Consider the following 26,915-nt stretch of genomic DNA (forward strand, 5'->3'; position numbering starts at 1 on the left):
AGCCTGAGGTCTGTCTCTACTCTGTTCTGTAGTGCAGACCATGTCTCAGCCCTGCAGCAGACACTGGTGATGGACTGAGGAGCAGTTTGAGAAGAGAAGCTGTGAGCCTGTTCCAGTGTGTTGCAATGTGTCACTGTCACTTTTAGTTTCTCCGCTCCCCACCTGTGGAACCAGCTTCCTGAACACCTGAGCTCTGTTGAAACTGTCAGTTCATTTAAATCAGGATTTAAAACATCACTTTTTACTGCAGCTCACCAATAAATGCCTCTGTTAAACAATTTGGATTGCCTTCTGTCTGAATGGTGATATATAAATAAACGGGCCTTGCTAAAGCTGCACATGATTTATAGTAATAAAATATCAATCTCACAATACAGCCCTTCTCTTTTATTAAAGAGACATTTTAAAGTCTGATAAGACAGAAGTGCTGCACAATTAATCAAAATATAATCAAAATCTCAATATGGCCAAGTGCATCATCCAAATCACAGGAGCTGCAACTTTTTTGATAAAGATAAAATGTGTCACAGTTGTTCATTGTTAGCATCATAAGTGTTGTGGTGCTACAGAGACACCCCGGACTACAAATCATATCCTCCAGACATAAAGGAACATGTTTGTTTGGCACAAGACTCAACAAAAATCACATCATTATCATTTTTACATTTTTTTCTGTGAAAATGAAATGCAAAAAACGACCATTCCAACTGAAATCACAATTTCTGCCAAAATAATTGCAATATGATTTTTTGTGTATTGTGCAGCTCTAAAAATTCTATAAACAGAAACAGTTGAGAAAGGAGACAGTTCACTTTTAATTATTTCCCGTAACTGTGTCATGAGGGTTTTTCCACCTCCCCACCCCTTTAGGAGACCAGCAGCAGAGTCTGTTCATTCCATAGTCCCTGAAATAAATACTGGATCAATTTTTCACAAGCCACAGATCTTCAGAACACTCTGACACCAAAATGTAATTTTTCAGACACAGAAATTAGGAAAAAATTAACTTTATTCAAGACCTGTCTCTGTCTCGGCAACAAACTCTCACAAGATCTGATGACACAGATCTCTATTCACTCTGTTCTCTGGTTTCACTTCTACGGAAGATTGCATGTGAAATTACATGTGATTTTTTTTTCTATTCTATTCTAATTCTACAAAAAAAAAACTTTTATGTTGTTTTCCAATCATGCCCACACCCACTTAGGAGACAGGAAGTGGATGCCATTTCATACCAGTGGCGCTGCTTGTATTTCATCTTTGTTATAGAGTCTGTGGCCTAAAACACTATTATGAGACTCAGTCATTATTCACATTATGGATGGATGGATGGATGGAAAGATACTAGATGAGACGTTTGCTGCACCTGTAGCTGCTTCTCTGTCCTGAGTGTTTTGGAGAGGATGGTTAGTATTGTCCAAGATGGCCTCCATCTTACATTGCATGCGTCTCTCCAAAACAGTCCTGAGTGAGTCCAGACTCCTGCCAAGCACAGACCCAGCCTTTTTGACCAGCTTGTCCAGCCTCCTTGTGTTCATGTCAGACATGGTGCTGCCCCACACTGCAGCATAAAAGAGTACACTGGCCACCACTGACTGATAAAACATCTGCTCATACCACAAAGGATACTTGTTTGCGATAAGCTGGCAGGTGTCTGTTTAAATGGTGAACAGGACACCTGAAGCAGACAGTTTAAACTAAGTGTCCATGAGAATATGAATGAAATTATTAATGTCTTCCATAACCGAGGATTGGACCGCCAAGGCCCCCGCCTTGGTCTGCTGCCCAATCCACACTGCACCTGATCCCGCTGACTCTTCCTGCAGGTGGTGAGCCCACTGGGAGACGAACCCATGTAGCCGGTTCAGGCTGGGCCCGGCTGGGCCCCATGGGCCAAGGCCCGGCCACCAGGCGCTCGCCCACGGGCCCCAACCCTAGGCCTGGCTCCAGGGCAGGGCCCCGGTGTCCCTCCGGGCCAGGTACTCAGGTTCTTGATGTTTTTCATCATTAGGATCTTCTGAACCGTTCTTCGTCTGGCCCTTCACCTGGGACCAATCTGCCTTGGGAGACACTACCAGGGGCAAAATGCCCCCGACAACATAGCTCCTAGGGTCAATAGGGTTCTCAAACTCCTCCACCACGGTAAGGTGACGGTTCAAGGAGGAGAAGGTGACGGTTCAAGGAGGAGCCGGTTCTGTTCATAACTTTTATGGACAGAATTTCTAGGCGCAGCCGGGTGGTGGAGGGGTTTGGGTTCGGTGGCGGGAGGATCTCGTCTCTGCTTTTTGCGGATGATGTGGTCCTCTTAGCTTCATCGAGCGCCGACCTTCAGCTCTCGCTTGGGCGGTTCACGGCCGAGTGTGAAGCGGCTGGGATGAAGATCAGCACCTCCAAGTCTGAGGCCATGGTTCTCAGCCAGAAACGGGTGGATTGCCCACTCCGGGTTGGGGGGGAGGCTCTGCCCCAGGTGGAGGAGTTTAAGTATCTCCGGATCTTGTTCACGAGTGAGGGTAGGATGGAGCGGGAGATCGACAGGCGGATTGGGGCGGTGTCAGCAGTGATGCGGGCGCTGAACCGGTCCGTTGTGGGGAAGAGAGAGCTAAGCCGGAAGGCGAAGCTCTCGAATTTCCAGTCGATCTACGTTCCAATCCTCACCTATGGTCATGAGCTTTGGGTAATGACCGAAAGAACGAGATCGCGAATACAAGCGGCCGAAATGAGTTTCCTCCGTAGGGTGGCCGGGCTCAGCCTTAGAGATAGGGTGAGGAGCTCGGTCATCCGGGAGGGACTCGGGAGTAGAGCCGCTGCTCGTCCATGTCGAGAGGAGCCAGTTGAGGTGGTTTGGGCATCTGGTGAGGATGCCTCCTGGACGCCTCCCCAGGGAGGTGTTTCAGGCATGTCCAACCGGGAGGAGGCCTCGGGGCCGACCAAGGACACGCTGGAGGGATTATATCTCTCGGCTGGCCTTGGAACGCCTCGGGATTCTCCCGGAGAAGCTGGTGGAAGTGGCTGGGGAGAGGGCCATCTGGACCTCTTTGCTGAGGCTGCTGCCCCTGCGACCCGGATCCGGATAAGTGGGAGACGACGACGACAACGACGACGAATGTCTTTACAAACTGCAAGTTAGAGATGATTTAACTACTTTTGACAGCTGCTGCCACTAAGTGTACTAAGATGTAGATAGTTAATGTAAATTACTTGAGTTGACCAAAGCTGGTCATCATCTGATTAATAAGTTAATACTGCATGATGGAGTTTGCGCTATTTACACTTATTTCTACTTTTTTTGAGAGAGTATACTATATGGTTTGTTGTTTAACAAGACCAGGTCACAAACCAGTATCTGTCTGGACCACGTAGTTGAAAACTGTTGTGGAACCTGTAAATTAACTGCTGTCAATGGAAAGTGGCTAAATGCTACTGGAAAAGTCTGTAGACATAATACTACAGGTTCGGGGCTCAGGTACAGCATGCTCACTCAGTGACATGGCTTATTGGGACACATCGTTAATGTTATTAGACCTGTGCAGTTCCTCCTTTGATAAGTCAAATGTTGACTGAGAAAAGATTTGGAATGATGAAAATGGACTTTGTCCTGTTCTATCAGGTGTAACTGTAGAGAGAGGTCATACCCACACAGATGTGAGACCAGAGGTCTAATCTGCCAGAATGTGTGAAATCACGTATAGGTATACCACACTGTAGGTGAGAATGGCCTTTCATTGGAAGAACATTTTCAATTTGCACATGAATAGAAAATAAACACTGAAAATTCACAGAAATCTCAACATATCACGAAGACGTTTTTGAGCTTGGCTGAGTTGGTGGTTGGTGTACCGACAAAAGCAAAATGTAACAGACTAACCCTCACCATACACAGGGCCATGTTGGGATAAAGTTCCTTGGATGTTCATCAGATTCAGTGGGATCATCACACATTTATGAGCTCGTCAAGACGCGCAAATTTTGTGTGATTTTTTTTGTCGGTAAAAGTGCCAGAAAACCAAAATACCAAAAAATGACACCAGCAGGAGGTGCTATAATCAAGGTAAAGGTGTTTGGACCAGTAACTCCCACATTATACATTGCACATTCAAAAACCTTAAGTGTTGCATATCTCAGCAACAATCACTCCTATTAGTACGAACCTTGGTCCAGTAGTTTCTCATGTCCCACTCAGGCCGCAAAATTAGGTGTCAGTTGGCCACTAGTTTTTGTTGTAAAGTCGTAAAATATGATAAAATTATTTTTCCAAGTTACTCTTGGTCTGTGAGTGTGATCTGCATGAAACTTATCTCATCTACGTCCTCTCAGGATCACAGGTTATTAAAAGAGTTCTGTAACTGCAAAACATTAAAAAGTTATATAGGGAAAAACTTGGAATTCATGTAAAAAGTAAACACACCTGGGCCAGTAGTCTGTCATGCCACATTGAGGTTCTGGTTCTGTGCATAATTTAAATACGTAAATTATGTTTAAGTCATTGGTTCTGCCTCTGATGGTCATGAACATTCAGAGCCATGTCATATGAAGTGCATCAACACTGTGGCTGTCACTCCGCATAGGCTCACAGTGTGAGGGTCTGTTCGATGTTGCTCACAGACTTAATTCACTTTTTACTTTTGCCAATATTCTTGAAATTCAGTTAAAATTTATGTTACATTTGAAAACTTGGCTATTATCACATCCTCTTCCAGAAGATCTGGATGTGCATTTGTCCAAAGAAAAACTTTCATCTGTTTTAATCTATCTTAATGATTGAATATATTTTTATGGTTTTGAATGTGTTGCTTAGAGCTCACAGAGACAGTGGTGCTGTTTTCACTGCTCTTTGATCTCAAAGGCAGTAAAAACCATGTTTAGTAGCAGCACTGTGATGCAATACTGCCAGACTCATTCTATACACTCCTCCTCCACACACACACACACACACGCGCACACACACACACACACACACACACACACACACACACACACACACACACACACACACACACACACACACACACACACACACACACACAATGCAGATATCATTCTAGATGGCTGTGCTCACATGGTCAACAGTCTACATACAGTAGTAATTTTTCATAATGTCACTGCCCTTTGGAACTTTTAATACATTCTAAGACCTTTTATTCAGTGAGCTGAGTTCACTGATTTAAGACTTTTCTACACCTGCAGATACTCTGGAAAAACCAGCAAACTGATGGCACTCTCTCCATTACAGAGAACCTGAACTTCTGGTTTATACAATGGATCGGGTATTTGACACTGCTATCTCACGGATACAGGAACTCCGGCAAGTGTTGACTGTTCTTACTCCACCTTGTAAGCTGATGTAAAAAGACTAAGAGATGACGAGAGAGAGATCAAATATTGGCTCATAGGCAGATCCTGACTGACGACTGAATTTATTAGGACTGATACTGTCTGAATAGACAAAGCAAACAGTCTCTCTGATTACGAATGACAGGAGACTACGCTGCGTTCATAACATCATTTAAATACCTGCACTGTAAAACAACAACCATTTAAATAAAGATATATGACTGGAAAATACTGTACAGATTAAAATGTTGTTATTTTTACCAAGTGACTGTAACTGTAAATGGACTGCACTTATATAGAGCTTTTCTAGTCTTTACATGACATTCACCCATTCACAACGGATAGAGCACTTCTACCACACACATACTCATACACTGAGGGAACATCAGAGGCAATGTGGGGTTTAGTATCTTGCCTAAGGACACTTCGATACAAACTGGACGAGCTGGGGATCGAACCACGGACCTTCTGATTAGTGGATGATCCGCTCTACCTCCTGAACCCACATGGTGGGTTCATGTGGCAACAAAATTTTTATGTTAGCATTTTGATGTAATCACTGCTAACACTTCTTTCAGCATTAGCTTTCAATACTAATGCTAATGTGAAATCTGAATTTCAGTAAATATGCAAAAAAACTTTTTTCATACCTTACTCTGAGAAATCTGAAAACTTCTTTGTTTCCTTGACTCCTGTATTAATCTATATCCTTATTTTAACATAAAAAATGACTGAATGATGTAAAGGAGTTGCTTGTAGTGACAGACCCACAGAGAGTTATTGGTAACTCAGTACCACCTCTTTCGGCTGATTTGTCTGGTTTATGGTTTTATAGCCACATCATTACTGTTGGTTTGGCTCTGTGATCTTATCAACCTTGTTTCCAGCCACAGGCAGTTGATTTTTATGAAAAGACCCAGACAGACTCAGTCAGAGAGCAGGTGGTGATCATAGTGGAGCATTTAGCAGCTAAAGAGGAGCTGGTGGATACCAAACACAGAGTTAAAAGAGAGGGAACACTGGACTGAGACCCCCAAAGAGTTAAAAAAGTTATTTTTAAAAGTTATTTTTTAAAATCTGACCGGACATCCTGTGTCATCTCTCACATTTAGGTCAGTACCAGAAATCTACTAAACCCATTTAAACTTATGTAATTTCAGTCTTAATTAAAAAGAAAGATATGACAGCTACTAAAGTCAGTTTCTTCACCACCACCTTCACTTTACATTCTAACCTGACATGTTTATGTCCACAGATTTGACATCACAGATTCTCTGATTATCAGGACATCTGGTCTTTAACTTTACAGCTGACTGATTTGTGATGCAACAGCTACAGTTCATGTTGCCAACACCAAGGCTAACAATGGTCAGGTAAGCATAGACTATGGTTAGCTAGCTAACCTCTGTTGAGATATCTGGCAGGCTAAAACTAGTGTTCATTAATATTTTTATCACTGTGTACAAATCCAATAAAAAGACTAAAACAACCTGGTAGTCCATTACTGCCCAACTTCCTGTCCTGTCTTATTATCATTAGTGCCACGGGTGCTCAGCTCCAAGGCACTCCTCTACAGCTAGAATAGCTGAGTGGAGTGCCTCGGGGCTGAGAGGCTGTGTTACAGCTGAAGGTATGGATTTCTGCAAGAAAGTGTCTTTTTTGACATATTTTTAAAATCTAATGTCAGTTACTGTTACAGGTCTATTATACACTGGTAACACATTTTGTACCCTCTGGGGTTCCTCGCGTCCAAAAAAGGACACACAAAGAAAATGCTATAAAATCATCATATATCAATATTTTTTTCTGCTTCTTTTTCCATACATCTCTTAAACCACTTCAGTTCTGCTCAAACCTACCAAATGTTTATTAGTTTTCAGGATTTTAACCCTTTAAATGCCAGTTTGAAGACATGTTGCCTCTTGTTTTATTAAAAGAACAACATAGAATATGAGATATTTCCCACATAATACATGATGGAGGGATGTGACATTGTTTTATATCAGAGTCTTTTATATCAAGACATTTCTCAAAACCAGAATATGATCAGGGGAATTTTCTAGTTATTATTATTATTACTATTATCACTATTATTATTGTTATTTTGTCACCCAGTGCAATTACTCCTGTACTCACACACTCTCTCTCTCACACACACTCTCTCTCTCTCTCTCTCACACACACACACACACACACACACACACACACAAGGGTCTGATCCAGACTCACCACTGGTCCCTGTCGAAGGAGACAAACAGGCGGATCCCTGGAGGAACAGGGGCCATATTTGGACAGACGTGCTGAAAGTCACAGTGATGGGCAGCTGATGTGAGTTCACACTGAGGGAGCTGATGGGATACATGCTGGTACCATGGCGCTGCCTTGTTGAATCTCCATTTCAGAGGAAGCTGCTGGGAATCCGTCAGGGAGCAGGTTCATGTCTGAGACCGGGAGCACTGGAACTGGATGGAGTCAGAAATCTAAGAACAGGACAGGAGAGGGAGAGGGGTGAGAAACAGAAACTGTTCTCAGTAACTCTGGTGGTGGACATTAGATTTGATTAGAGAGGAGCTGTGCTCTGACCAGAGTCAGTTCACAGAAACCTATACTTTGGCTGAATGCTGACAGTTGTATCAGTTCATGTTAATATTTCTATGATCTACTGAGGGAATTTCTATGTCAGTTTGAGTTTTCTTACAGAAAAGATGAGATATGAAGAACCGAGTTTCTTCAGTGTCAATGAAAAAAGCCACATACTGTATATCTACCAGACACATTTAAATAATGAAAAGCATGAAGAATTAAGAAATACAGGCTTTACACATGCTTTTCATAATATAAATCTAATCAAAGACAGGAGGTTTCCATGTTGATTCCCAATATGAACAGAAAAAGGAAGACAGATAAATCCTAGTCATACTGAAGGGGTCTTAATATGTGGAGATTTCAATTAAGACAAGCTTTAATAGATGTATGCTTAGAAATGTTTCCCACTGCAGGACAGTACACACCACAACTGATTACATACAGTGATTAGCCAGTAAGTCCAGTCCCGTGACAGATATTCTGTAACATGTTTGAGAGCGGGAGAGAGAGAGAGAGAGAGAGAGAGAGAGAGAGAGAGAGATCGCCTTGTATACAGCCAGCCTGTCCACCCCTGTCTGCCTGTCCAACCCAAGGAGACCCTAAAACACACGCACACGCACACGCACACGCACGCACACATACACACACACACTCACACACACACACAGCAGGAATAAAAGAGAACAAATGGTACAGGTGAAGAGACAGAAGGAGACAGGGAAATGGAGCAGTCCATTAGTGAGGGTGTGGAAAGGTCAGAAGTACCATAGAGTGCCAGTTTTCACAGCTGATACAACAGGCTCACCTGACATTTGATTCTACTTCTATGGCCTTTATTAACCAGTAGACTCACATGTCAGAGCCTGAGACAGATATTAATACAAGTCAGAAACATCTCCACTATCAACAGCTCTTCACCTGATTAGTATCACCACACAGCACAAACAGACCAAACAGACTGCAGCAGAACACAGAGACAAAACTGTAAAAACAGAACTACTGAAAATATTATTTATCAATTATAATTAGCAGCTTCTCTGTTTTTTGCACAGTATAAATGATTCTAACATGTGCATTCGTATACTGGTTAGAACCACTTCTTTGGTGTAACCTGGGTTTGTGTTGGTGCAGGTTAACAAGGTTATGAAACATGGATACTGGTTTTGAGAAAACTGAATATGTAGGCTGCAGTATTGAATCTAAAACCTGGATGATGTGGCATGTTCTCACCCAACGTCAGAAAAAATATCAGTGTATCAGTGGCTAGCCATACCCCTGTCTGCTACAGTACAGACCAGGCAGCCACATTACAGCCAGCAAATCTATGAGTCTCAGTGCTGAGACCTTTACTAGTGGACTAGTACAATCACAGTCACCCTTTCATCCAGCTAGAAATCTCACGTGACATTAATGGCTTCCCGCACAGCTTCCTGATTTAACTCTTGAGGCCAGAGCTCTTATGAAGGCGCAGCTGTAATCTCACCAAACCAGTGGCTCCTTCCAGCAGTGATGTCCCAACCAAACCTAACACAACCCGACCAGAGAAACAGATCCGTGGAGTTCCTCTTGTTTGCTGAGGTTGAGAGGAGCATCTCAAACTTCAGACGTGGATAGTATCAGAGGTTACAGTGTCTGGACTGTCGAGACCTGCTCTCTCGTTATCCTCATGTCCAACAGTAACTTAACATCATTTAAATAACCTCCAGTTGTCAATAACGTATCAATAAAGGCTTATCAACGCAGAACACTGAAGGTTGCTTTAGTACATTTACTGATATCGGATACAACACGGCGGTTAAACCGCAGGCTAAAAGTCGAGCTTCCTTGTCATGTCAACGACAGCTAGCTCGACAACATCGCGACTGAAACACACGGTCACCCGTCGACCGGTACCGGACACAATTCACCACAAACACACGGTTTCTGCTCCGGTCCTTACCTCGTCTGTGTGCCAGCGTCTGCCTTCAGCTGAGCGACATATCCTCCACTTCCTTGTGTGAAAGCTGACGACTGTCACTCAAAGAAACACACACACACAGCCGTACCGGAGCACTGTCCTATCTGCTGCTCTGACGTCATCCCGGGCTCCTGCTGTTGTTTAGATGGTTGCTGTTGTTTTCACTGAAGAAGAAGAAGAAGAAGAAGAAGAAGAAGAAAAAGAAGACTTCATATTATTATTACTTCATATTTCGTCCCGCTACTGTGAGAAAACCCAGACAAATTATATATCACAATGGGCGACTCGATCGAGGATGGTGTGCTATTACTTTTCTTAGAAAAACAAAAAGGCTCCAATTCAAGATGAATGGAGAGAGATCTGAAAATGACGAAACTCACCCCTTTTTGGAGCCCTAATGCTTCTTCATACTTCAACGTAGAAACATGATTGAAACTTTTAACCAGTCTTTTTGGGTTAAATCTTTATTTTGATAGCCATTATGGTTTTCACAAAATCGCAGTTTACGTTTTGTGTCATTTTGAGGCAGTCACAGAATTTATAATGGGTGTGTATTGCCATCCCTGAAAATGTTCCTCAAAAGGAATCAGACAACCACGTTCAAATCCATCAATTTCCATCCTGATAAGGATAATTTCTGTATCACCCAGTGTTGGTCTTAGTGTGATATCTTTTAGTTTTTGAAGAAATTTCCCTAAGTGCAGAGAGTGCTATCCAAAGATCCCATTGACACCCATGATAAGCTGAGCTCTGAAGCTCTTACCAAAAACAGAGTTGAGGGGAGATTTTAAACTGATAAAACCTCAACCTTAAACAGTAGATTCACATATAATATATAATTGTCTTGAATGAAGTGTTGGGACACCGGCAGTGAAGAAATTTTTTCAACAGGACTTGTATATTTCCCTCCCCAGCTAGAAATGTTTTGTTCTAAAAACGTTCTGTGAATGTTACATGTAATGTTCTAATGTTTTCAGTGGGAAGTTTTTTTTTGGTTCCTACAACGTTCTAGGATAACGTTCTTTAAAAACATTCTAAAAATGTTTGGTGACAACCTTCTTAGAATGTTTAGTGATAACAGTGTTAGAACATTATGCCCAAAAGTTCCTTAAAACGTTTTCAGCGGGTAGTTTTTTTTAGTTCCCAGAATGTTCCAGGATAACTTTCTCTAAAAACATCCTAAAAATGTTTGGTGACAACCTTCTTAGAATGTTGAGTGATGATATTGCTTGAACATTATGCCTCAACATTCTTAAAACGTTTTCAATGGAAAGTTTCTTTAATGTTCCCAGAATATTATTTTAGAATAGGATAGCATGCTTTAAAAACATTGTACAAATATTTTCTAGTAACATGTCATTAAAACATTTTAACATTAATAATAATAACGTTATGACACATTCCTGTAACTCTTCCACACAAAATTCCTGGGTAACTGGACTGACCACTGTGGCCACTAGTATGATTATTATTATTTACTGAACTATTGGAATTGACTATTAACACATGTAAAAGGTTGATAATATATAAGTATTCAAAAGTCTTTCAACAGATTTACCTTTTTTATTCATTCATTTATTCTGTGTGAAAACATTAAACACTTAAATTGTACTAAACATTGTACAGTCAACCATAAACAAACATTTTTAGGGTACAAATTAAACCTTGAACTTATTTATAATGGTGTATATTTTTGGACTTAGTCAGAGTCTGCTGACTCTGACAACAGTGACGAGCTTCGGCTCCCCACAGGTGCTGCTGCGTTCATGTGAAGCATTGATGGACTTTCCCCAGTCACAGATGTTCTGTCTGTATTATTCACCTGCATTATGACAAAAATATTTATTAAAATCAGAATAATTTCTGATTCATCAGAACTCTTTTTTAAAAAGTTGCAACCAGCAGCTAGTGCCACTATGCACAAATAGTGGATGCTGTCGCCTTTCATGTATGCTGCAACCTCACACACACCTACAATAGCAACTGTGGTTTTTATAACAGGATAGCGCCTTGACTAAGGCAGTAAATAATTCCTCACAAATTCTTCGTTATAATACTATACAAAAGATGTATATATACTTAAAACAAAAAAGAGAAGACAGATAAATTAACCTTACAGTTTAAACAGGCAAGGTAGCTTTGAAGTATGAGAGCAATTTAAATAGTGGTTATCATTTGATGTATTTCTTGTATATATTATATATGTTATAAATGTTGTTTTCAAACTAAGGGGTCAATTTTTGTTCTCAATTCAATGTGATAGTAATCTCACTGTGACACATTCCTAGGCTAGTTGAACTCTCGAGCTTCTATCTGAGGGTTTTTTGCTGGCCTCTAGGGTTAGCTAGAGATATCTTTGCTTTAAGCCGACTGTTTTAGAGACTGTCTGGATCATGAGGTACCTAGATGAGCTAACTTTAAAGGATGTCCTTGTTTGAAGTCACTAACTGACCATTAGGTCTTTGTGAGATCATATGACCATACTTGTTTGTAAGAAGGCGTAACAGTTTGGGGAAGTGTCCATTTAAGGACCTGACTGTTTTTTAGCTTTGCTTTTGCGTCAGATTTTTTAACATCTTTTTTGAACAAATGCTTAACACTGACCTGAGTCCCTCTGTGGGGAGCATATTTTAGTGTGTCTGCTACACACATTTCAATCGTCTTCTGGAGCACGTTGGGGTGGTTCTTGCGACAGGCCTCTAAAGACAAAGAAAGACAAAGAGATGTGTACCAAGGCAAAATAGGGCTTTATATGTTTTGTCTTTTCAGGTGAGGGATCTGAGAAAATGTTATCCAAAAGGACATACCGAGCCCGATGTGAAATCCATGCTTTTTACACTGTAAGGAGAGAAGAACACAAACAATGCCAATATGAGTAACATTCATGTTAAATGAAATATCAGTAAATCATAATCATAATAATCATAATAATAATGGGAAAAACTACACGACACTGAAAAAGCGCATTTTATAGTGGTCACAAGAAGAAGATGGAGTATATGATCTACTTTGTCAAATAGATTTTTACTTTGTCAAGTAGATTTTAATTCCTGGGGAACACCGATTTCTCTGCCATGCATACGCATAACCAGTTTACAGTTTACACAGTAAACAGTAACAGTTTACATTCAGACACATTCACGCTGTAAGGAAGAACTCCGCTCTGTCTGTCTCTCACTGCAAAACGGAATGCGGCGCAATAATCGTTTTTATCTCGATAATCTTACTTTCATAATCCTTGGAAGCCGAAATCGCTTAATTAAAATCGATTAATGGCCCAGCCCTACAATCTCTTGAAAATTACCGTTTTTAATAGCTTTTCAAGTCTTCAATTTGAAAAAAGGTTTTTGTAAGACCCGTAAAACCCCGAATGGTGAGCCAACACTCTCTAACGTAAGTAACTTACCAGTACAATAATCAGCATGCGCAGACCTAGAGCTGAGCGCGACATTCAAAAGTTAGAGCGGGAATTATTACCTTTTATTTATGTATTTATTTTTGGTAACGTTTTTGAATAAGGTCAACTATAGCAAGTAAAATATGTATTTTAACATGTAACATCATATCATATTTATCATAGCGAACAAAATGCAGTATAATTTCCAACAATTAGGCCTACTTTTGCCTTCATTTTGTATGCACAACTGACTAGCTAGTAAGTAAAACACATCACCCTGAACTAATCCTTTTCGCCTGCTCTCTCCCCGTCTCTCTGCGCTTACTAAAAATTAATACCCCTCAGTCGCTATCACCGCTGTATAAGAGAACCGCTAAGATAAGCATTTCCCAGGCTAATTTACAGTTCACATCAGTCAACTGATCATGCTAGTAACATGAAGGGCTGAAGGACAAGCTACTTTAGCTAACATTAGTTATAACGTTAAACGAAGCAATAACGACGGGCCTAGTAATAACTAATGAAAATAATAACTGCTAATAAATATGCGTCATTTCTGAATATTTACTTATATACATTTAAAATGTGGTGAGTTATATCATTATCTTACCGTTACGTAGCACTGTCAGTGTTGTAGCCCGGTAGTGGTCCGCCAGTTTTTTTTTCTTGAGACCGCAAAGTCATGACCCGCCCTACTATGTCTCTGATTGGTCCATGAAAGAAATGAAAAAACATTCGATTGTGTCCTTTTGATTGACATATCAGCGGAACCAATGACAACTTGAAACTGTGCTCCACCTCAACATCCTCAAAACATCTTTAGAATGTTGCAGGGAAAACATTCTACTTTTGTTAACATATCACATTGTAGGAACGTTTTATGAAAAATGTTCTGTCATCTCAGGCCTCAATAACATCCTAAAACATTTTCGGAATGTAAACTTGAAAATGTTCTTTCTTTGTTATCATGTAACATTGTGGGAATGTTTTGTAAAACAACATTCTATAATCTGTTACCTCAACATCCTCAAAACATCCTCAGAATGTTGCAGGGAAAACGTTCTACTTTTGTTAATTTATCACATTGTAGGAACGTTTTATAAAAAATGTTCTGTCATCTCAGGCCTCAATAACATCCTGAAAACATTTTTAGAATGTTGCTTTGAGAATGTTCTTTCTTTGTTATCATGTAACATTGTGGGAATGTTTTGTAAAAGTACATTCTATAATCTGTTACCTCAACAACATCCTCAGAATATTGCAGTTAAAACGTTATGTGTTAGTTAACATTTAACCTTATAGAAACATTATTTGAAATGATTAACATCCTTAAAATCCTTCATCCTTCTTTGAACATTACATTAAAACATTTTCTTTAAAACATTATTAGAACTTGTAGGTAACGTTAGCCAATGTTGTGGGAACGTTTCCTTCTAGCTGCCGCGAAGAGAAAAGTTGGCGATGAGCAAAGCCGCGAAGAGAAAAGTTGGCGATGAGCAGAGAGAATTTCAGGAGAAGTGGGAGACGGAATATTTTTTTGTTGAGCACAGGGGCATCCCAAAGTGTCTAATATGCACGGATAAAGTTGCGGTGCACAAGGAGTATAACATCAGACGTCATTACTGAACTAAACATGCTGAGGAGTATGCAAAATACCTGGGAGATGAGGGAGAGGACCGGGTCGCCAAACTTAAAACATGTCTACTGAGGCAACAAGATCTTTTCAAGAAAGCAAGCAAAGAGAGTGAAGCGGCTGTCAAAGCTAGCTACAAGGTGAGTGAGATGATTGCTAAGCCAGGAAAGCTATTCAAAGACGGCGAGTTCATCAAACAGTGCATGTTACAGGCATAAGTCAAAGTTCAGGTCCAAACTTAAAGATGAGCATCTTAAAGTCATACTGAGGGTCTCAGTTGCCAAATGAGGGCAGTTCAAGCCAAATGTGGCTCAGCTGTGTGAGAGGAAGTACTGCCAAGTCTCTGGCAGCAAGGAGTAGGAGGAAGTAAATGAAGCCTATGTTCTGAGGAACTGTTCATGTTCTGCATGTTCTGACTTTTTAAGATTGAGAAGATTGGATCAGTTGTACTTTTTTTTGGGAATACTTGAAACCCTTTTTTTGTGGAATACTTGATGCGGCCCAGCCTCACCCAGGCTCTACCTCCAGCGGCCCCTAGGTAAGTTGAGTTTGAGACCCCTGATGTAGACTATCTTCCGTCTCAGCAGCCTGCCACCACCACAGATTCCCACGCCCAGGTAGAACAAATTGGCCAGCCAAAGAAGGGAGTACATCCAGTTGCTGGTCAAGTTCAGCTCAGTCATCACATGGACTCCATCCAAGTCAGGCTCTATCCACTGTCCAAGCAGCAATGGTGGAGGAGAAGATTAAACATTTGGAACTCACTGAACTCCAGCAGCAGCTAGATGAAGAAAATCAGGCAGACCTTGAGTGAGAACGTTTAAACGCCAGAGCCAGACAAGGGCAGTGCCCACAAGAGGAGGACCACCAGGCTAAGGAAGCCATGACTAAGCAGCTTGAGCGGCGCAGATGCCTAAAGAAAGCAGTGAAAGAGCTAGCTATTGCCAAGCTTGTGACCTCCTCTCTACAGGAATTGTGGGGGGAGTCAGCATCTGCAGCCTCTATGGTGGGAAAGTTTTCTCCTTTATGCCCACCAGTAAGTGCTAATCAAACTAAGCCATAGGTTATCGCTCCTGTTACTGCCCGCTACTTAACACCACAACAGCAGGACCCTTCTCACCCCCAGGTGGATATAAAGCCTCCCTATGTTAAGTCACCAGCCTCATCACATCCCCCCACTAATGTTCTCCTGGCACCTAGTGCAACTTCAGATGTTCAAATCCCAGGTATCACCTTGCCTGCAGCTGTTCCTGTCTCAGCGCTTCCCGCACCAGTCCCAGCTACTGCCGCATCTTCTGCAGCAGCTGTTCCTGTGTCAGTGCTTCCCGCAACAGTCCCAGTGACACAATATCCAACCTCTGTCATATCTACCTTGAGTAGTGCTATGTTGCCAGCTCCTGGTGGTAGGGTTCCGCCAAACCCGATACCTCCAGACACCACACGACTTCAGGTTCTCTACTGCCAAACTCTGGAGGCACTATGCCACCTTATAATGGAGCGCCTTCTTATTTTCCCACTGCTGGATCTCACATGAGCTCAATCCCACCTGCAGCTGCTTCAGGTCCAGTAGTGCCACGTGGACATATCCTGGAATGGAGACACAAATCGCTTCTTCTTAACTGATGACTAACCACCCGCATCTGACTGAGCAGTATAAATATCAGGTGTTCCTCAGACAGCTCAAACTACCAAGCGCACTTCAACTGGCAAAATTATTCATGTATGACCCCAGTCCATACACAGCTGCTGTTCGTGCCCTGCAGGATAAGTATGGCCAACCTAGGCAGTTGGTGCAGAGTGAACTGGGAGCCATAATTGACTAACCTGCCATTAGATCAGGGGATGGAGAGGCTTTTGACTTGTTTGCACTCTCAATCCAGTCTCTAGAGGGCATTTCAGACAATAGAGGGGCAGGGCAGATTTGAGCTCAAGTGTGGATCTCATGTTGACTGCCGAAGGTGATGCTTAAGGTAGTTAAAATTCTTCTTCACCACTGAGACCACACCCTAAAAATATATGCAGTGCTTGACAATGGTGCTGAGAGAACCATTGTCTTGCCACAAGCTGTAGAGCAGTAACAACTATATCGGGCAGCCAGAAATACTCCATCTGAGGACGGTACACCAAGAAGTGAAGGCGCTCCAGGGTGCTTCAGTGAGCTTGCATGTTTCTCCTCTGTTGAAGTCCAGCATGAAGTATTGGATTGACCAAGCTTTCACAGCCGATAGCCTGAACTTATCAGAGCATACTTACCTAGTAACAGTGCTTAAGAAATGCTACAAGAATCTCAAGGGACTGTCCTTGCTATCCATTCATCAGATATGCCACACCTACTGGTACCAACACATGTTGACAGTATCCAGCGCTATGCTCCCCCATTGCTCTGGCGCCATCCGCCTACCACCTTACATGCTCCTAAAGAAGCTGTGTTGCCATGTCTATGCAGCACTGAACGTAGGCTAGCTAAGGACCCCCAAAGGGCAGAGGCATACTGCAGAGAAATGGACAAACTTGTGCAAGCTGACTACGTGGTTAAGATTCCCCCTGAGGAGGCTGCACTGACTTCGGAGTTGTGGTACATACCACATCATATGGTGCACCATAATGGAAAGGACAAGATTGTTTTTAACTGTTCCTTCTCCTACAATGGTCAGTCACTTAACAACCAGCTTGTACCTGGACCAACCCTGGGCCCATCCCTGATTGGTCTCCTGCTGAGATTTGACCAGCATGCTGTGGCAGTAAGTGGAGATATCAAGTCAATGTTCAACCAGATCTGCTTGCTGCCCAGGGACCGGCCAGTACTGCGATTCCTCTGGACTGACATGCATAGAACCGTGGAACCAAGCATCTTTGAATGGCAGGTATTTCCATTTGGCACAACATGTAGTCCCTGCTGCACAGTTTACGTTCTGCAGCAGCATGTCAAGGACCATGGAAGTGATTGAAAACTCCTTCGTGAACAACTGCCTCCACAGCACCCGTGAAGTTGGAGACAGTCTGCAACAACTGCATAGCACGGGTGGCTTTGAGATCCGGCAATGGGCCAGTAGTGTGCCAGAGGTCATTGAACACCTGCCTCCTGAGGCCCAGTCAATGAGTAGTGAGTTGTGGTGGTCTAAAGCCAGCAATGACCTTCAAGAGCTGATATTGGGACTAAGCTGGGATTGCCTCAGTGACGCACTGGGTTACAGGCATCGTCTGACCGAAGCCTCAGAACCCACTTTCAGGCACGTTTATAGTGTCCTTGCCAAACTCTACGATGAACGTCGTTTGGGATGACACCATCCAGCCACTGAACCTTGGACAGATGGCTGAGCTCGGAAAACTTCCACACACCTACGCTCCATCCTGTGTAGATACTGTCACTGTCATGAGGCATGTGGACATATTTTGTGACTCCTCTGAATGTCCATCGCCTACCTGGAGACAGTACATGACCATCAACTGGTACATGTGTCCTTTGTTCTCACAAGGTCATGCATTGCAGCCAAAAGGCTACGCTCCATGCCTTGTCTTAAGACGAGTGCGGCACAAAGCAGCTGATTTCTTACTAGTTGAGAAGCTCCTCCTGTCGCAGTCCCAAGGGGATTCCTTCCAAGAAGAACTGAAGGCCCTTAAGTCTGGTCGTCCTCTGCCCTCAGATAGCTGACTCATGCCCCTCTCTCCAGAATATGATGAGGCTACAGGACTACTCAGGTTTGGTGGACAGCTGCAACATGCAGAAACCCTTGAGTTGGGCATGATCCACCCTGTTATCTTGGATCTGAGTCACCAGATAACCAAGCTACTGATTCAAGACATGGATGAATCACTCCTGCACCCTGGGCCCGAAAGAATCCTTGCCGAACTCAGACGCAAATTCTGGTTCCTAGAGGGGAGAGAGGCCATGCACAAACATCAACATTTGTGCTTAGAGTGTCGATGCTGGAAAGCTCAGCTGGATGTGCCAAAGATGGCTAATGTCCCACCTGCTTGGTTCAGACTTCACAAACCGCCCATCTTTTCAAATGGAGTGGACTGTTTCAGTCCTTACCAGTTCAAGATTGGCCTCCGAATTGAAAAGAGATGGGGTATAGTCTACAAATGTATGACTACTCGTTCAATGCATCTTGACTTAGTGGAGAGTTTGGATACGGATGCTTTTTTGCTGTCCTTGAGACGATTCATTGTATGTCGAGGCAAGCCTTTTGAACTTCTCATGGACAACGGTACCAACTTTGAACTGCGTGAAGCTGTTACATCCATGGCCCCTAAGCTGAAAGACCAACTCGTGGAGCACCAGATTCTGTTTCAATTCAGTCCCCCCAGTGCACCACAATTTGGTGTAACCTGGGAGAGGGTAGTTAAATCCATCAAGACAACACTTCGAGTTGTCCTCAAAGAGCAAACTGTTTCAGAAACTGTGCTCCAGACAATGTTGGCTGTAGTTGAAGGTATTATGAATGCCAAACCCTTCAGTTACTTGTCATCCAACACAATGGACCCAGACCCAGTCACCCCCAATCTACTACTTATGGGGGAGCATTGACCCATCACTTCCCCAGGCAATTTATGATCCTGGTGATCTGGGGAGAAGACACTGGGGGCACAGCCAGGTGCTGGCTAATCATTTCTGGTCATCCTTCATCAGACACTATCACTATCACTATACAGGAACTCACTAAATGGCAGAGGGATGGTGAGGCACTCACTGTGGATCAGATAGTTCTGATAGTAGACCCCCAGCATCTGCGGGCATCATGGCCTGTGGGGAAGATCAGTCATACCTACCCGGGGGAGGATGGACGTATCAGAACCACCACTGTCCAGGTTAAGAACCGAACGTATATGCACCCAGTAGTTCGACTCACTCCCACTCACCCACTCCCAGTTCTTGAGGATACAGACGACCAGGAGACCACTGGCTAGACTTTGTCCCTGATATTAAACTGCCTAGTCGGACAGTTGGGGCAGCGATGTACAAAAGCCTACCAATTTGACCCTTTAATAAGGCGATATCAAGCATACAGACTCTCCCTCCTTCCCTCACTCCCGACATACAGCCCCATCCATCACCGCAACATACAGAGGGCAGCAGTTAACCAGCGGTGCCGTAGTTCATTGTTTTTCAAAGTGGGGATCCTGACCTACTGGGGGGTCGCCAGGGGCCGCCAGGGGGGTCGTGGACACTTTCAGGGAAAAAGGGGGGAAAATGTGACAATAACATTTTAGTATATGTTCTTTAGATGTTGTTAATCACTGCATATCCAAACTCTTATTCTCGGCATTTTCTGTTGGTGCAATATGAAAGACATCTGTTATTAAATTGTGTAACACATGCTGTATGGGCATTAGGCTACTACTGTAGCAGGGCGAATGAAACAAGTGTTTCAATCATCCCGACAGCGTCTGCTGACATTTATACCTGTTTTACTGCTATACTGAAAAACTCTGACATTATACAGTTAAGGATGTTTTAAAGTACTTATTAATCTATCATCTGATCATGACAATGACACATGAAACAATCGCATGAGAAAATTTACTTTCAGCAGTTCAAATCGGCTTGCCAGCTGTAACTCTGCGAAATTATGTTGTATAAGCGCAGTTTTTCGCAGTTCTGGGTAGTTTATAACAGAAGACACTTGATGAAATGAATAAATAGGCCTAACAAAAGAGAAAAAGTCTAACAGAAAATATGTTTACTGTTGAATATTAAGACAGAAATGTCAAGGAATGTTTATAACAGAAGAAAGACTGATTATTAATTATTAATAGAAATTAAGGAAAATATATTAAGAAGCTGTATGTTTGATTTTTGATATTTATCATCATAATGTACACGTACTTTTAAAAAAAAGTTTGCAACAGGGGGGTCCCCGCCAGAGGCTAATGCTATATGGGGGTCTTTGGCATGGCAAAGTTTCGGTAGTTAACGAGCAGAGCCATAGTTGATGAGAGGAGTCTTTCCCTGCAGTTGTGATGGTGAAACTTGCCAAGGGACAATACTCTGGACTGTCTTTTACTCCCGATATGTACATGAAGGATATACAGTAAATGTAAATTGTGACATTTTTGTTAAGAATAATTATGCATTAGACTCTCTAACCTGCTCTGTTGTTGTACATTTACTATGCTTGCTGACGATTTGCTATCTTAATTCCCTTCAACTGTAGCTTAAATGTATCAGCAGTTGTTCATGTTAATATTAGACCAATGTGCTGAATAGAAGAAGTGGTCAATTTAATACACATTGTAATTAACAGCGATTTCTATTGTTGAATTTATGTTTAAAGGTCCATTTAGTTATATTTCATATCCCTGTTATGTACTTGGTAGTATCACCAACAATGCTTCAGGGACTGCCACATAATGCCACCATCACATCCGGCATCTGGCTATGATGCAGAGCTTCATCACCCATTTGCACAAATATCCAGCATCATCTGATAGCTGATTGATATGCACCAAGCAGCAGGCACATTCAACATTTCTCCAGGAATTATTATTTTGTGTTTTTATGTGTTGTTTTTTTTGTGTCTTTTATTTTGTACTTTTATTAGGTGTTCAATGTCCTGGTCACATATTTATCAGTCACTTTCCAGATGTGGTTTTGGGGACCATATCTGTAAGTTTGTCAAAACACTTTACTCAGTTGGTAATTCTTCAGTCAGACTCAGACCGTGTTCATCAATGCGGTCTGGTCTAATTTATTTTTACTTTCTGTCCTACTCCACTCCACATTATGAGAGAAGTATTATTCGAGGTATTTCTATTTCTAAGGTATTTATATGGTGCTACACTTTTTTTTAAAGACTTGAACCAAACTCCTCTTGTAATTAAACTGATTAAAATATTGTCTGCAGGATTAGGTCTTTGGTAAAAAATATAAATAAATGTGAACTATTGGACATGCCTCTAAAGTCCCAGGTAACATATTGTGAGCTTATGATGCTATATATATATATATATATACATATATACATATATACATATAAGTCCAAGTCCAAGCTTAAAGAGTGTGTTGATCCCCTGATTTTTAATTTAACCAGGTCAAATTTTTTCACTTATCTAACGATCTATTTCAGCACTTTCTCAACTTTTTCCCCCAGCAATCTATGTCTAGTCCGGTAGGTGGCAATAATGCACCTTAACACTGGTTGCAACCCGCCGGTGGGTGGCGGTAATGTACCTTAGCGTTGGTTGCCACCGCTACAGAAAGGAGAAGAAGAAGAGGGAAACGTGGGGGAAGCAGTAGCGACGTAGTGGAGGAGCGAAGTGTCTCCACGTGAAGCGGTGTGAGCATGGCGTCGATTCAGGAGCCGGAGGTCCAATTCGCACAGAAACTGGCCTCCAATGAGAAATCGACCCGGACCAAGGCTATCAAGAAACTGAGGAAATACATCAGTGTCAGGTCACAGAAAGCGGCAGGTAAGCTAGCCTGTGTGGGTTAGCCACCTAGCTTTGACTTGTTAAAACAGCTCAAACATAGAGCAAACACCAAACTATTTATTAACTTTTGATTAAAAAACGAGAAGCTAGTAAGAACACATTGATGATTACGATGTTGAACGGAGTGTGTTACAGGTACTGGTCCCACTCTGACGCTGATTCTGTTATTAAAATAAATGTTAGCCAGTTCACACGTGTGGAGGTAAGTCAGCTCTTGGGTCAGAGGCTCATTTATTTGTATGTAGCAAACGTTACAGCTGATCTCCTGTTGTCTATGATGTAGCAAACATGGGGTCAACGAGGCCACAGACTGTCAGAAACCCAATTAATCAATCACTGCAGTTCGATTACAGGTAACACTCGTTCTTCCCTCCTGTGTACAGGTGGGTTCAGGAGTGATGAGCTGCTCAAGCTGTGGAAGGGTCTGTTTTACTGTCTGTGGATGCAGGACAAACCACTGCTGCAGGTATGTGTCTCTATGTGTGTTGTTGCCTGGCTTACGCCTGTGTAATGGGACAACATATGGGTGTGTACAGAGAGCATGTAAGCCCCTTTCAGAGATACACTGTAAGCACCAGGGGCATCATGTAAAAAAACCTTGCCCAGAATTCACACTGAAACGTGGCATACACACGAAGCTCTAAAGATGTGTCAGATGTATGAAACCGTGTGCACACAGGATTCCACACACATTTTCTTTGTACATCCCAATTAATGTGGAATTGAGCGCACATGCAGGAACACCACACTCTCCCTTCTCTCTGCCCCAAATTTAATATGCTAATGAGGAGGTGTTGCTTTCAGAGTTAGAGTCCAGAAAAATTATTCTGCACTTTGTCCTCTGGCATTAATAGCATAGTCATAGAAAACAAGCAGTAGACACTCATGGAATGCAGAGATGTGCCAGACAAGAGACTATGAAACTATCCAAATTCTTTCCAACATTAGTTTATGGAGTAAATGACCCACATAGACAAGACAGACGCTCAGATGCTCTAAAGACAATGATATAACTCAAGGCGTATGGACTCCCATGTGCGTCAGAGAAATTGATTTAACTTAAGAATTAATTACCTATCCAGAAGCCACCCATCATTCATCCATGCTGTTTGTTCGGATAAATAAACTGTGTGGTTTCTAAATACCATATACAATATTTTGCCATTCGCTATTTCCTCCAGTCCAAAGCTGCCATTGTTATTAGGGCAAGTATTGTATCCTTTTACGCAAGCTTTTATGTCCACTTATTTAATTGCGTACATGTGGAAGGATATTGTTTCCAATAAGGCTTTGAGGAGTAGTTGTTTTGACATGTGGTCTGACCGACTTGTAAATCTTTTCCCAATGTTAGTAGTCACTGCATCACCTCAAAGTGTCGCCATTTGACTGTAACCATTTGAAAAATGCATATACCAGACATGAAGCTGGCATGGAGGAACACAAATTCTCACTTTCATTTCACTCTTGATCTATCTGAGCGTGAAAGATGGTGTATGCAATGTTTTTCTGCGTACGCAACATTTATACGTGAGGTCCCAGGTCATTTTCCCATTAAATTCACATTAGCAGTCATAACAACGTACATGTATTACCTTTTTTTTTTTTTTATAACTTATTTTTTATTGGAATTTTCTTTCAACAATTACAGTGTCAGGTTTTACACACTTCACAATGCAATTATTCTCACATCAGTGTCCTTATTGTCCAGTGGTGATAGTGGTGTCCTCTTGCTGTGTTCTATAGTCTGTCCATTTCTCCCATTTTTCCTGAAATTGTGTCTCTTGTAATCGTAGTTTATGTGTAATTTTTTCCATTTCAAATATTTCTTCCACAGTGCACACCCACTGCTCCACCGTTGGTGGTTCTGCTCTATACCATAACCTTGTTATTGCTTTTTTACTTGCTGATAGCAAAACTTTAACAAGATATTCATCCTCTTTTTGTATTATATCTTGTGTCAAATTTCCCAAATAAAGTATCTTACAAGATTTGGGTATCTCATATCCTATTATTTTTCTTAAACTCCGCCATATTTTATCCCAATACCCTATTTTCTTTTGGCAAGACCAGAAAATATGCATATGGGACATCCATGTGTCCACATAGCCTCCAGCATGGTTGCTGGTTACATTCGGTTCCCTTCCTAATGTTTGGAGTTATAAAAAATCTGACTACATTTTTCCAATTGAATTCTCTTCAGATCCTGGAGCTAGTGGCTGTGCATTGCGTTTTACAAATATTAAACCATTCCTCCTCAGTTATCTGCTCCTTCAACTCTTTTTCCCATTTTTCTTTGATATAAAGAGAGGAAGTCTTCCAACATGACAACAAACCTTTGTAAAGGGCTGAGATTACTTTACATTTTTTTTCCCTCATAAGCTTTCAAAAACACATCAATAACTTCATTATAAGTGTCAGTTTGTATCTCCTTCACATAATAGTCCTTTATTTGTCTGTATCGATATTGATCATGTTCATCTAATCCCAATGTTTCCCTTAACTTTTCAAAACTCTGCAGCTTCCCCCGTTCGACCATGGTACATATCGCTGTAATGCCTTTTTTCGTCCAATGCTTAAACCCCTTATCATTCGTACCAGGTACAAACCTCGAATCAAATGCGAACCAACTCAAAATCTTTGTTTCTTTCTCTAGTTTATGTCTTTCAACAATCTTGTTCCATATTTCTACTGTAGTTTTGGTTATTGAGTCCAATTGGTTACCTAACTTGTGGATTAATCCTTTGTGTGCAATTAAGTTTCGTGTTTCAATGTCTTTCTGCCCTATTTCTATACTTTTCCATCTTGCAACATACTCATCCTTGCACCAATATATCAGAGGTCTTATTTGTGCAGCGTAAAAGTATTCCCTAAGGCTTGGTAAAGCCAGACCTCCTTTGTCCTTTGGGAGCTGCAGAGTTTTGAATCGGATCCTGGGTTTCCATTTTATGTATATTATTTAATGCTTGCTGTTTCTTTATATGTCTTGCAATACTTTTAGTGGCTTTAGATCCTCCCTCATAGTAAGTTTGTTTTATAAACCTAGCCTTCCTTTCCACCTCTTCCAACAGGATATCATCATTTCCTAACTTCTTTAACCTGGTTAAGTATTACCGGATCTTTTGTCTGTTTATGCTGGTGCTCCAGTTCTTTTAATTCTTCAATTTCTTTCTGGTATGTTTCTAACCTGGCTTTTTTAGCAAAAGCTGTGTACGAAATCAGCTTCCCCCTTATTACAGCTTTTAGGGCATCCCATAAGATTGTTGGGTCTACTTCCCCATTATCGTTTTCTTCCCTGTATCTAGTTATTTCCCCTTTTAATTCTTCAACTAATCCCTTATTGTTCAGTATACCTTCGTCAAGTCTCCATACCGTATTTTTCCTCTTGTTGTTCAAATTAATTTCTAGGTAAATTGCACTGTGATCTGATATATAAGTTACCCCTATCCTGCTGTCCTTCACTTTGTATATATCTCCCTTATTCATTAGAAAATAATCAATTCTGGAGTACATTGCATGAGGGGCCAAGTAGTGGGTATAATCCTGATCAACTGGATGGAGTTCTCTCCATACATCTATTATATTTTTAACTTGTTCTTTGCTTCTCTTCATACTTGTTGTGTCTAACCTCCACATATCAATGTTCCTTCCGATTCCAAATTTATAAGATCAAATATTTTCCCAAAAAATGTTTTCCCACTTTGCGGAGCGGCATACACATTGAATAATGTCACCAGATGGTTTTCTAATTTACCTTTAATCATAATATATCTTCGCGCTTTATCGGCAACTTCCTTAATCCTACTAGATAAGACCAACAATCACTAGTTTTATAGTTCTCCTTGTCGATTCTTATGTAAACATTAGAGAAGTCTTGTGCTTCTGGGGGAGAGGGATGATTTTAAAATTCCCCATTGTTTCAGTGGAACCCTTTTTGGTATACTAAAAAAAACCAGTCTAGCACAGAAATAAAATAAAAATCACAACACAAAAGTTAACTATAAATCTGACCCGTTTTAGTGTCTCTGTTTACTCACCCAGCCGCTGTAGAAGCTAACTTAAAAACAGGAGACATTTAGTTCTTCTGGGTTCACTGGATTTTCCCCCTTACACCCCCTTCTTGGTATACCTTATCTTTCTATCTCTTTTTTCAAAAGTTTTTTCTTTTTCATCTTTTAAATTCTTGTAGCCTTTCCCTCGCCCGGCTCCCTGCTTCTCGGCGTTCCTCCTGGGCGGTAGTCGTCCCGTTTATCACCGTCTTCTCTCCAACGCGTTGCCATGTAGAGGCTCTCAGGATGCGCTCCTCCAGTGGGGGGGCTGCTGCTGCTGCTCCCCTCCGGTACCTCCAGCCCTCTGTTCCTCATCTCTCGCGCTCCTTCTTCAGCGTTGTTATAGATCTTGGGTTCATCCAGCCAGTGGATCCTTATCCTACTCAGCGGTGTTTGGAAGCAGATCTTTTTGCTTTTCAGAGTCTTTTTAATCTCAGAGTAGGATTTACGTCTCTTCATCACCTCCGTTGGATAATCGTGGTCGAAAAATATCTGTCTCCCCTCAATTTGTATTTTCTCCTTCCAGGCTTT

At 41.7% G+C, this 26,915-nt stretch overlaps 2 protein-coding genes across 4 annotated transcripts in view; one reads left to right on the forward strand and one right to left on the reverse strand.

Moving 5' to 3' along the window:
• The window catches only part of slc37a1 (solute carrier family 37 member 1), a 29,263-nt gene extending 19,295 nt beyond the window's left edge, over positions 1 to 9,968 (reverse strand). For both annotated transcript variants that reach the window (XM_022753945.1, XM_022753943.1), the window contains exons 1-2: positions 9,857 to 9,968; positions 7,561 to 7,811 (exon numbers count right to left, since the gene is read on the reverse strand). In XM_022753945.1, coding sequence (XP_022609666.1) covers positions 7,561 to 7,616 — 56 coding nt within the window. In that variant the 5' untranslated portion in view covers positions 7,617 to 7,811; positions 9,857 to 9,968. The remainder of the gene's footprint in view (positions 1 to 7,560; positions 7,812 to 9,856) is intronic.
• A 12,181-nt stretch (positions 9,969 to 22,149) lies between these two features.
• rrp1b (ribosomal RNA processing 1B) overlaps positions 22,150 to 26,915 on the forward strand; it is a 24,787-nt gene continuing 20,021 nt past the window's right edge. For both annotated transcript variants that reach the window (XM_022753948.1, XM_022753949.1), the window contains exons 1-2: positions 22,150 to 22,317; positions 22,722 to 22,804. In XM_022753948.1, coding sequence (XP_022609669.1) covers positions 22,191 to 22,317; positions 22,722 to 22,804 — 210 coding nt within the window. In that variant the 5' untranslated portion in view covers positions 22,150 to 22,190. The remainder of the gene's footprint in view (positions 22,318 to 22,721; positions 22,805 to 26,915) is intronic.

This window comes from Seriola dumerili, unplaced genomic scaffold, assembly GCF_002260705.1.
Source record: "Seriola dumerili isolate Sdu_G_001 unplaced genomic scaffold, Sdu_1.0 BDQW01000200.1, whole genome shotgun sequence".
Classification (NCBI taxonomy): domain Eukaryota; kingdom Metazoa; phylum Chordata; class Actinopteri; order Carangiformes; family Carangidae; genus Seriola; species Seriola dumerili.